Raw genomic sequence first — 11,656 nt, 5'->3', positions numbered from 1 at the left:
TCTACCTACCGACATCTCACACACACACACACAACACACACACACACACACACACACACACACACACAGCGCCACGCCTTGACAATCGTCATTCGATACTCAACACTCAACAATTGACAACAACAATGCCCGTCACCGAACTCGCCCGCCTGCGCCTCCACAAGGGCACCACGGCCTCGACGCCGTCGTTGCGCGCGCATCTCGCGCAGGCCAAGACAGCGATGGAACAGGCCAGCGGACATGAATTCTGGTATTACCACTGCATCGAGGACCCCGAGGTGATCTTCATCCTGGGATCGTGGCCGTCCGTCGAGTTCCACATGCGCGAGTTCATCCCCGGCGCAGAGAACCAGGAAATCCTCCGCCTGCTTGGGGACCAGGTCACGGTGGAGTGGATGTTTCATGTCGACATTGACCAGCGCGTCGACCCGCTGCCGCTTCGCCATGACGTCCTCACGGTTGATCGGTTGTTCGTCAAGGACGGGCACAGGGGCCAGTTCGCGGCTGTGGTACAGGACATCAGACACGCCTTGGAGTCAGTGGTGGGGGAACCGGGGCGGATCGCAGGGGGATGGCGCCTCGACAGAGGATACGATCCTTCAAATGAAGGCGAGGACCTAGAGGAGCAGCAGTTCGTCCTCTTCACTGGCTGGGAGAGCATGGAACAATACGTGGAATGTACGGATACGGAAGGATTCCAGAAGTATAATGGTCAGGCCAGGAACCATATGGAGGGATCAGATGTCAGTCATGCGAGATTGTTGCATGTTGGGGAGATGTAGCGGGAGAGGAAGAAGAAGACTCCTGTCTCAAAGCAAAGCATGAACCGTTAGTGATGTGAGGCGTTAGGGGTACAGCTTACCTTATATCTGCGATGTATACGGAGCACACAACTTGACCACCACTTGACCTGGGTGTATTTGTCAAAAGTCTTGATGCTGAAATTGAAAACCGTGCGAAATGCCCATCCCATTTAGGGCCTTTTGTTTGTCTGTCAACCTTCAGCTTCAATCGATGACATACATTACCTGTCATATGGTGCATTTGGAGGAAGTCTCCAATCCATTGAATGCTGATACAGCATCACAGGTCAATGTGCATCCTTTGAAAGGTATCGCTCTGGTTCTCTTGAAGAGTTCGAGCGCCGTCCAGCAATGGTTCGAAACTGCTCCTTTCAGGTCATTGTTGTTTACCTGATTATATCGCGAAAAGTAGAGGACAAACTCTGTCGGGTCTTGCTTGTGAAGCAGAGAACTGAGAAAGTCTGTGTCTCCACGTTCGAGTTGTGATCGAGTTTCATCAAGGCTCAACAGAAGGGCTCCAGTGACTGGACTAGCGGCAGCAGTTGTCTCATCGATGATAGGGCTATGAAGCGTCTCCTATAGGCTTCCAGCCATATCTTTCTCATTGAGGATCCCGAGCTCCTGTTGTTCTTGGTGTACAATGGGCTCGAGCGGTTCAAAGGATTCGAGATTTTCATCCACGGTAGATATAGACTTCGGGGGAGTCAGACTGGGAGGATGCGCCGGCATAGTAGTAGGAAGTGGCGACTGAGGGTCCAAAAGACGAGTATCTAATGGTAAGAGAGTAGAATCCTGACGATTTGCTGGCTGATGGCTCGATGGCTAATCAGTTACTGCCTGAATGCGACTTGGGGGTAGAACATTTGATGATTGATGACTAGGTTGAAGATCTTGACTAGACGAGCTAGTTGGTAATAGTGCAATGCCATCGTCGAATCCTGGTCGCTTCAATAATGGCCCATCGTCTGATGACCCTGCGGCCTCTGCGGCCCACTCGTGGTACATTTCCATGAGTGTACTGCGGCCATATCTTTCGCGAACTTGGCACTATTCATGATAGCCGTCGCAGTCCCTACCAGGGGTCTTACCGAGGAAGAATGAGACGTCGCGAGTAGTAGTTCGTTGAATATCATCTGCATGGGCAACAATAGCTTCATCTATGATCTTCCTCATTTCCTGATGACTCGGCTTTGGGAATGGTGACTGAGCCTGGATGAGGCGATTGTCATTTCTTGTCTCTTTGTTTGTGGCCTTGTATACATTCAAGGGGTTATCTTCGTCCTTGTTGTAGTTTTGCCCATTCTCTTGGTTGTATGACCCATCGCTCGGGCAACGCCGCTGTTATGCGTCTACATAAGATGCTTTGGAAGCTTTGCGAGGTCCGTTGCAAACCCTCTCCGGACATCGTGTAAGACTAAGCGAGTTAGGAAGCCAGCCTGTGTACCGAGAACATCGAGTGTGTTCCGAACCTGACCAACAGTGGCTGCTTGGTCAATCTTGAGTAATCCATGTTGATGTTCATGAATTTTGGCGATAGCGGGATAGTGTGGGTATTCAAATCGCAATGTTCGATCTCTTCGTCTTTCAGCAGCAGGGAGGACTTCGGGTAGTGTTTGCCCATCTGAAAGAATCCATGACGCAGGCAATGGGCCACCCGGAGGAGAATGAAGTCGGCGCAGTTATAGTCGTGTACGATTGTCGTTTGAATACCTGAGAAGATTGTAAGTATTGATGAGTATAATGAAAGGTTAATATGACTTCTCGCTTTTCTCGAATTTGAGTGTGACAGGAGCGCTGATGTTTGTCACAAGCTCTTCGTCACCGCCGTCTAAACGCAAGAGGATATCTTCATGTTTGGCATACATTCCCTTCTGGTTGTACTATCCGTTTGTGCCAACGATATCTCCAGCACGAGAGTCGACCGCATCATGAGGACAATAGGAAGGACTCTAGCGAGAGAGACGTCAAAACCTGGACTTCTCTCTTGGAAGATATGAGTAAACCAGGAGATATTCGGTCGCCGAAGGACATGAAGTGTAATATACTCTTTATGTCGCCAGACTCCGCGATAGAGGCGCTGATCGGTGACGGCTTGGTTCATCCAGCTGTTGATAAGAGAACCGATCGCGTGGGTAGGCGCCCAATCTGGGTGTTTGGTAGTAAGATGTTCCTTCAAAAAGTAATGCCCGACTCAAAGTCTGCTGTGGGGGAGAGTTTTTCCTCATCCTTTTGGTGATGTGCGCATCAGGAATTCATCTTAGAAGCGAATGATGTTTTCACCTGGTGGTAGGCCTGTTACACCATTTCGTTGTCTAGATATCCATGTTTGCCATGTATATTCTCATTGATGGCATGCTTCATGTGCTTGGACCCCTCCTAAATGGTATCGTTAAAAAAGCCTAGGGTACAGGTTGGTGGAGGTCAGTACTGGCAATCAGGGGACCGCTGGTGCTGTATCGATGATGTATACTCTGCAACGGCGCCTCCTTGACTCTCAACAAATCTGGAAGTAATCTCCACTTCACAGGCCGAGCTGCTGCCGGTACGAAGGACATAGGAAATGTGTGGTGGTGTTCTGTCAGACGAGGACATTATGTATTGCGTAGACTGCGGCGCCGTAGGTATTAAGTGATACCTGCACCTCCGCACTTGGTATGGTTCGCTTCGGAAGGGTCGGTTCATCGCTGACAGAGTCGGGGCGAGCTCAAGCTGCCAAGTGGGAAGCTTGACGCGGCCACCAACAGCAGTTCCAATGGTACAGAGTGGTAGAAGGAACCTTGGAAGATGAACGAGAGGACGAGGGGTGGATGAGGGAAAAAGGCACACTAACCCAACGCCAGCTATCTGTCACATGGACCTTGTCCCTCCTCCTTCCAAGAGGTTGTGGTGATAGTATTTCATAACGTATCCCTCTTACTCCTGCTGCTCCTCCCGCTTCAAATTCTCCTGCAGCATTATCGTACCTGACCTGAGACAGACCATTCAAGCACAGATCAAGAACAATCTGCATCACCAGTGGACCTCGTACTCCATCATCAGCCACTACTAGCAGCAACTGCGCCACGCCATCATTTCCCTCCTCCTCCACCCACCAAGCAACTAACTAGCCAGGTCTAGGCGATAATCATCATCGTCAGCAGCCTCCTGCTTCCGCCAGGCAGGCATCCAGGGCATCGGGCATCGCTCAATTCAGACTTTTTGTGGGCTTGTGGGCTTTGCGGGCGCTTGCCTTGCCGCCCACCTGACGTTAACTGCTCTTACCTAACAACTTTTAAGGCTTCTTCGGACAGTCAGTCAATCTGGCATTCTTCGCCTCACCTCTTCTTTACCAAAACATCCCCACTGTGCGCACAGTGACCGATCGAACCGGCCGCAGCTATTCGGTCACTGAGACGCCTAGCCGCTCATTTCGGGATCAACCCTCTCGTCGCCGTACCATAGTCGGGGTTTCCAACGAACTCAGTGACGGCTCCCGCACCCAGCGGTCCTCCGAGAACATCTACAGAGGTTCCTCGCTGCAGTCTGCGCCCATCTACAAAAAAGGAGGAAGTATGTCGAAAGTCGTGAGAAGTGTTAAAAATGTCACCAAGGGATACAGTAGCGTTCAGGTCAAGGTGCGAAATGGTAGGTGTTCGCTCCTAGCGGTCTTCCCTCACACACTGAATCAATGGCGATAAAGCTACCTCCAACGATCCATGGGGCCCGACGGGTACGGACATGGCTGAGATTGCAGCCCTCACATTCAACAAGTAAGATTTGTTCAATGACAAGGGTGCTTGCCTGTGCTGACTCTATTTGTATAGCCCGAGTGACTTCTACGAGATCATGGATATGCTCGATAAGCGGCTGAACGACAAAGGCAAGAACTGGCGACATGTGCTGAAGTCATTGAAAGTCCTCGACTATTGTCTGCACGAGGGCTCGGAATTGGTGGTCACCTGGGCTAGAAAGAACATTTACATCATCAAGACATTGCGAGAGTTCCAATATATTGATGAAGATGGCAGAGACGTGGGACAAAACGGTGAGCAGTTTCATGGCCCCCATTAGAGCCGCACATGCTGATTGATTCAGTCCGCACATCTGCCAAAGAATTGACTGCACTCATCCTGGACGAGGATCGTCTGCGCAGCGAACGCTCCGACCGCAAATTGTGGAAGGCCCGTGTTGCTGGAATTGACGAATATGCGACGCAGGCCATCGCTGGTCCTACCTATCCTCAACGCAGTCAAAAGCGTAACGATCAAGCAGACGCTATTACCGCCAAGGAGCAAAGAGATCTTGAGCAGGCAATTTACGACAGCGCCCAGGACGAGGCTCGCAGGCGTCGAAACGAGCAGGATGATGAACAAGATCCGGATGTCCAGAGAGCGATACAGCTCAGTAAGGAGGAAGCGGAGCAACGTGCCCGGAAGCTTGAGGAGCAGAACGCTGCTTTACTTGTGGATGACGCGCCCACGCCACCACCAGCGCAGAATCAGCCAACTGGATACAATCAGGGCTACCAACAACAGCCTGCTGTGGATTGGTTTGGTAACCCACTCCAACAGCAACCACAGAGCACCGGCTTCTTGAACAACCAATACGCCCAACCACAGCAGACGGGGTTTCAAAACGGGTTCGCCAATGGCTTTCAGCCTGTCCAAGCGACAGGATATGATCAATTTGGCCAGCCATCATTCTTGCAGCAGCAGAACACTATCCAACCTCAGCAGACTGCGTTCCAGACCAACAATCCGTATGGTGTGCAGCCTTCTGGTGACCTGTTCGGAATCCAGTCACCTCAGCAAAATCACCTCCAGCCTGGAACAAACAACCCTTGGGCCAGTCCATCACCCCAAACCCCGGCTGCACTAAAGCCGTTGCCTACCGGGTCAAATAATCCCTTCGCACAGAGAGCGCAGCAGTCATCCCCATCGCCCTTCGCCCGGCCAAGCACTCAGCCTTCATTGGGCACTCTGTTCGAGTCACAGCCCACTACGCAATTTACCCAGCCTTCCCAACCCAATCCAATCACGAATTACTCAGCACCGCAGCCGACCTTCCAGCATCAACCCAACCCAATCACAAATTACTCAGCACCACAGCCGACCTCCCAGCAACAACAAAAGCCAGTCAATCCACAACATGCCAAGCTCAATGCCTTGTTGGCTTCAGGGGAAGGGCAGGATACATTTGGAAACACAGGCGATCTGCGTATTCCAGCCCAACATACCGCACCAGGAACGTTTGTCAATTCGGCTGGGCAAGGTCTCGATCGCCTGCGCGCTGCACAAACCGGCACCAATCCTTTCTTTTCAGCCCAGGCTACCGGGTTTGGCCAACAAATGCCAGCTCAAACCGGGCCAGGCGGTGCATTTGCGGGCGGGTATGGTCAGCAGAACAATCCGTACGGAGCTCGGCTGGCTGGTCAACAGGGTGGGAGTTTGATTGACCTGTAAACCTCGAGGAGTGGTGCTTATGGTGACATTTGAAGGGGTCTGGCTGACAGATGGAAACGTTTTGCAACACGTCCCGCTGTGATACGAAATTGTCCTCTGATAACCCATCGTTTTATACACGACGTATTGCTTGACAGGAGTTTATTATTCGGACTCGAGGATCAACTGTCTCTGATGATTGCATAATGCCCCACCCCTTCAACCCGGGATTTGTTCTGATGAAGATGTTCGAGTAGGCGTCCAAATCCCGCAAGGCTGAGAGTGTTCAAGCGTCTTGGTATCACGGAAGCTGAGTAGCTGTCCGGCGTCCGCAAGAGGTACCGAGATACATGCATTTGTGCAGATACCACGTTCCTCCCATTCCAATAGCGAGCTTACATTCGAAGGAGTATTTTTAGCCGAAGCTGGAGCTTGTTTTCGCTTGGCCAACCTGACCAGTCGCAGTTCTTGAGACGTGTGTCTGCTATTCGTGTAGGTGCATGAACTAAGCCGAGTAGCGGAGCCTCGTATTATGATTTATTGAAGGGAAGCCGCAAGAGGAAAAGTCCCTCAGCCTCAGCTGCCCCAACTTCCAAATGCAGACGGAAGTCGCGCTAGGGTTTGATTGCTTTCGCGGGCCTTATGACGCCTGCGTTTCCCTTTTGTTTCGCGTCCTTAAAGAGATTCCTCCACCCTCCTCGTGGTTTTCTCATTGCGGAGGAGTCGTCCGTGCTGCATTTGGCCATTGTCAAGTGCGTCCGTTCTTTATTGATTTGCTAGTTCGCCCTCATTTTCCAGATATTTCCAGGCCGTTACCCACCACAATATACCATCTCGCATTGGTTACCATTAAACGTCGCAGAAGGAAACCGCAAACCACCAGTCACCCCCACCGATGCGATCGCATTTCCAGGTTGTAGCCTGCCTGGCGACACTCTTTTCGTCCTCACTTGGCCTCGAATTCACCTCTCCAAGCTCTGACTCGCGCATAGACCCAAGCAAGAATGTCGTCATTTCGTGGTCTCTCAGTTATACGGATCCCTCTACCATCGACCTCAAACTTAGCAAGTCCGATTCGGACACAGATCTGACAATTGCGACGGGTGTCGTTTCATACACCGGGTCATATACTGTGCCTGCCGGCACAATACAAGGCTCAGGGTCTGGGTATAAGATATTGGCTGTTGGAAACGGGGACACACTTGCCCAAATCACCGGGTTGACTTTCGGTAGCAAAAGTGATCAGAGTTCAAGTGGAGACAATGGGCAAGTGACGTTGGTTACAACAGCAACTGTCGTTCCAGTTGCTTCCACCACTTCACCTATCGGTGGTGGCACAGATAGTATCGTCCCAACGGCAACGATCAATTCTGTTGGCGTTGTAACCCTATCTGGAACAGGGACTGGAAGTCAAGTAACAACGTCCCTTTCCAATTCGCGCACCGAGAGCAGTTTTGCTACTAGCACGAGCGAAGCAAGTAGCGAGTCGAATGGCGGTGTTGCGGCAACCACTGGAAGCACAAATACTGCCAACGGACAGAATCGACGAAGTGGTGAATTCGTCCTCAGTGCTGCTGGTGTGTTGGCAGGTGTCATTGCTCTTCTGGCATGAGCGTTGAATGCATCTACATACTTGCTTGTACCTACATTGTATGCCTGGTTACTATGTCCTGACACTACTACTATTGCTGCTCCATTCAGTGCTCTAACCGCGATGTATAATTCACAGTCACGATATGTCGTGCGATTGGAGACACGGTTTGCTGGTTGACCTGCATTACCAAGGTGTTTCTGACCACTTCGAAGAGCTGTATCCGGCTCGAGATCGCGAACAGCCTTGAGGTATGAAACAAACACAGCCTGTCCTTGAATGAGCCATGAGATACTTCAATCCATTTTGCTGCCATAGAATCGTCTCACCGAGCTGATATTTTCTATTACGATCCAGTGTTACATGCCTTCCATGTTAGCCGTCACCGTGTAAAGGCTTTGGCACGATGGCACTTATCATCGGATACCTCCAACAGCTGTGTCGACCAGGAGGTCTTGTGAAGGGGACCCAGCGACACGTCATGCTAAGTGAAAACCACTCGTACCAAGTACAAAGAACAAAGAGACTATTCAGAGATGTGGGTAATTGTTATGCAGTGGACCTTTCCGGATATGAGAAGGCGGTGCTGGCTCCAGTCATCTTGTGTGTCGCTTAAGCTGCAGCAATGGCGGGTCTTGTCGCAGGCACTTATTTATCCCTCAATCGTTGCTCCAAGCTCATTCAAATCTCCGGTTGCGGGCTTGCCAAAAAGCCCAAACATCGACTCCTCTAACTTGAGGTGTAACTTTTGTACAAAAGGCAATGCTCATCCAGCAGCAAACTGTGGTCTGCGGTGCCACGAGCTGGCTTGGGTCATGTGGCAACAAAGCAAGCATGGGATGTTGCGCAGCCTCAGAGGTCTCGACCAGGGGCGCCAGGGCTCAGGCTGAGGCTGAGGCAGAACAGCAAACGACTCTGCTCTTCTGCCTTGGCCACACCTTCTCTTAGGATATACCCTGGCAAAGGTACAGTAACATGTCTGTCTGCAGAGTCTCTAATTGCTTCCTGTCTTTCTTGAAGAAATCCTGCAAACTTGATCTCCTGCCCTCGCACCGATTACAAGCAGAATACACAGCTCGCATCATCCGGTCTACACTCCCAGCAGACCGCGCTTGCCACAATGCCGACACGTCGCGCTTCTCGAACGAGTACCTCTACAAAAGTCAGGAAACCTGTCAATAAGCAAGTTCCATTCCGCAAGAAGGGACCTCCCATTGCGGAATGGGACCGGGTGAAGCCTCTGGTCAGGCGATATTATATCGAGGAAAGAAGGAAGCTTGCAGAAGTTCGGACATTGTTGTTAAATGAGCACAATTTTGATGCAAAGTGTGTTCAATCAAGCGTCGGAAGGGCCATGCTAATACCTTAGTAGAGAACACATGCTGAAAGAGAGGTTGACTCAGTGGGGATTCAGGAAGAATTTCAAAAATGCCGAACACGAAGTTGCAGCAAAAGAAGCAAAACGTCGGGCAGACCTAGGCCTGAAGCTCCCAGTAGATATGGACTTTGACGGCAAACCATGTGCTTGGGACCGCGTGTATCGTCATTTCGGCAAACAGTACGGTTGCTCGTCGTTGGGGCCCGGCTCTCAGTGGGATGCACTCATTTCTAAGGTCGCCCTGAAAACATCCATCGACGACCACAACATCGAGATGTCGTTAATTGAGTTGAAACGCTACTGGTCTGTTACAATCACACGAAACGAAACCCTCGCCTCAATCAGGGCGAGCCGTAAGGCTGCGCGGGTTAGATACAACCCTGTCCATCTCGAAGTCAGACTTCTTGGGGCGCTTGATCTACTGAGAAATGGCCGTGCCGATCAGGGGTGGCGAGAGATGAGGCAAATGTGCGCTGCTGTGTTCAATGTCATCAAACTCCAGGAACCAAGCCTCCTTCTAGCCGTTGTTTCCATTTTTTCGTCCAGCTTGTGGGTCGACCACCCCGAACTGTATATCGTTGTCGCCAAACACTTTCTATCTGCCTGCCACGTGTACCTGAAAGCGACGCATCCCTTGATCAGCGTCTTAACAACGCTCATCAATCTACCACTGGCTTCACAAATTGTCGACGACTTCACAGGGCTGGCTTATCAAGTGATGGTGGATACTTCAGAAGAGCACAAGGACCAGGTCAAGCTTGATAGCTACTACATATGTTCCGTGGAAGAGTATCTCATCGCAAAGCTTGCCAGAAAATTGGACCGATCTAAAGCTTACGAGCTCGTCCAGACGAAATACTCCCACTATCGCCGAGCTCTTGGCCCCCGAAGTAGCCACACTCTGTCGACGCAACTTCATCTGGCAAAGATGTACCTATTTGATGCTGCAAGGACGCAGGGGCCAGATGCAAAACACCGAAGAGAGATCTCTGAGCAGAAAGGGAAGAAGATTTTGTCTGAGATTGTCAAACAGGGGAAGAAATACCCCAGGGACCGCTATCGCACAGGCGCATACTGTATTGCTGCACAGGATCTTGCCCGTCATCTTTTTGCACACCAAGACTACAGAGGCGCGCAAAAGTACTACTGTCTCGCATTGCTTTGGGCCTCTAACCAATTTGACCGCCCTCATCCATTTATTTCACTTATCCTGAGAGAGTTCGACGCCCTCCAGAAAATGGGAGAACTGGGTCTCGTCGACATTGAAATGCCGAAGAACGAACAGCACAACCAATGTGGAGATAAGGCTCGAGCGCAGTCGTGTCAAGAGATGGAGGCTTGTGAAGTATCGTGCAACGCGCAGTTTGAGTCTGTGGAAAGTATCGAGTCCGAGGGACTTCTTGAAGTCAGGTCTATTTCGCAGAGCGAGCCCACTTTGCCTTCGAATTTCACTTCTGGCGCTACACATGACAGCGGGACTGGGGTGATCGATGGAAACATGTCCACAGGATCCAACCCTTTTGTCCACACGACTGAGGAAGACTTCTGGGCCCAGTACATGCAGGGCACAGATGACTCTTGTGCAGATGGTCTCCACATCACGGCACTCGATGATTTTTAGCCTCGGGATGGGGTTTGTTGACGCTTCCATTACCCCTGCACCAGATCTCTTAAGCTTCCTCAATGCCGGCTTCGATAATCGCGATCTGCAGATGAGCGACAGTGAGCTTCCACGCTGTACCGAGTTCAGGGATCTCAATGGTCTTATCCGAGAATGTGAATTGTCTATGAACAGACTGCCTGCATACAACGAATGCTTGATTGTCGAATTTGGCTTTCGGGACGAGGTTGGGTCCCTTTCCTCCCGCCCGGTAGCTGGACCCTCGAAGTGGATTTCTCGGCGCTTAGACTTTTTGGTCTGCTACCACTTTGAGATAGTCTGTGCGACAACTACAGGGATGACCATGTTACCTCAATGGGAAGGACACGGACTTCATGCACGTTGTTGTTCTAGGGTGTTCAAGGACTTGAGGGCATTCACGCGGCAGATTGGAAATTAACTCGCACAAGATGGGTTTGCCACACCGTCCTGGGTTTCCTGTCGCACTGACCTTACCCGAACGCTCCTTTTCTGTCGTGCGGTTCTGTTGTGACATTATGTCCCCTCGATATCAAATTGAGGACCGAGCTCGGTGAAATCGCATGGAGGTGTGCAAGTGAGGCGATGGTCGCAGTCTGAACATCATGTACTATCGTTTTGGTCATCGATACCAACCCCAGCTCTTTACGTCCAACAGCCAGCAACTGAACGGCGGATTCCTCCGGCGCTGCGACATTCAGGCTAGCTGGTCGAGTACATGGTCTAAGCATCACTTTCAGTTCTGCACCAGTGCACCAGTATGACGTGTTCTACTCTGGCTTCACTCGGGAATGGGATTCTCGGGAGGTGTTTTGTGGGTATCGT

At 51.1% G+C, this 11,656-nt stretch overlaps 3 protein-coding genes across 3 annotated transcripts; all 3 read left to right on the top strand.

Moving 5' to 3' along the window:
• Positions 1 to 125: 125 nt before the first annotated feature.
• AYO20_10517 (hypothetical protein) lies at positions 126 to 6,244 on the top strand (the record flags this gene model as incomplete). Its single annotated transcript, XM_022648774.1, has 5 exons — positions 126 to 678; positions 4,080 to 4,427; positions 4,483 to 4,552; positions 4,607 to 4,827; positions 4,878 to 6,244. 5 exons carry the CDS (start codon positions 126 to 128, stop codon positions 6,242 to 6,244), a joined length of 2,559 nt encoding a protein of 852 aa, XP_022495281.1.
• Positions 6,245 to 7,118: 874 nt separating this feature from the next.
• On the top strand, positions 7,119 to 7,835 carry AYO20_10516 (hypothetical protein; the record flags this gene model as incomplete). The annotated part of the gene is made up of 1 exon (XM_022648773.1): positions 7,119 to 7,835. One exon carries the CDS (start codon positions 7,119 to 7,121, stop codon positions 7,833 to 7,835), a length of 717 nt encoding a protein of 238 aa, XP_022495280.1.
• Positions 7,836 to 8,934: 1,099 nt separating this feature from the next.
• Positions 8,935 to 10,813, top strand: AYO20_10515 (hypothetical protein; the record flags this gene model as incomplete). The annotated part of the gene is made up of 2 exons (XM_022648772.1): positions 8,935 to 9,140; positions 9,187 to 10,813. 2 exons carry the CDS (start codon positions 8,935 to 8,937, stop codon positions 10,811 to 10,813), a joined length of 1,833 nt encoding a protein of 610 aa, XP_022495279.1.
• Positions 10,814 to 11,656: the final 843 nt, after the last annotated feature.

The sequence above is a fragment of the Fonsecaea nubica genome (genome assembly GCF_001646965.1).
Source record: "Fonsecaea nubica strain CBS 269.64 chromosome Unknown Scaff113, whole genome shotgun sequence".
Taxonomy (NCBI): domain Eukaryota; kingdom Fungi; phylum Ascomycota; class Eurotiomycetes; order Chaetothyriales; family Herpotrichiellaceae; genus Fonsecaea; species Fonsecaea nubica.
The sequence above is the reverse complement of the archived record's forward strand: the minus strand, read 5'-3'. Positions and strand labels throughout refer to the sequence as shown.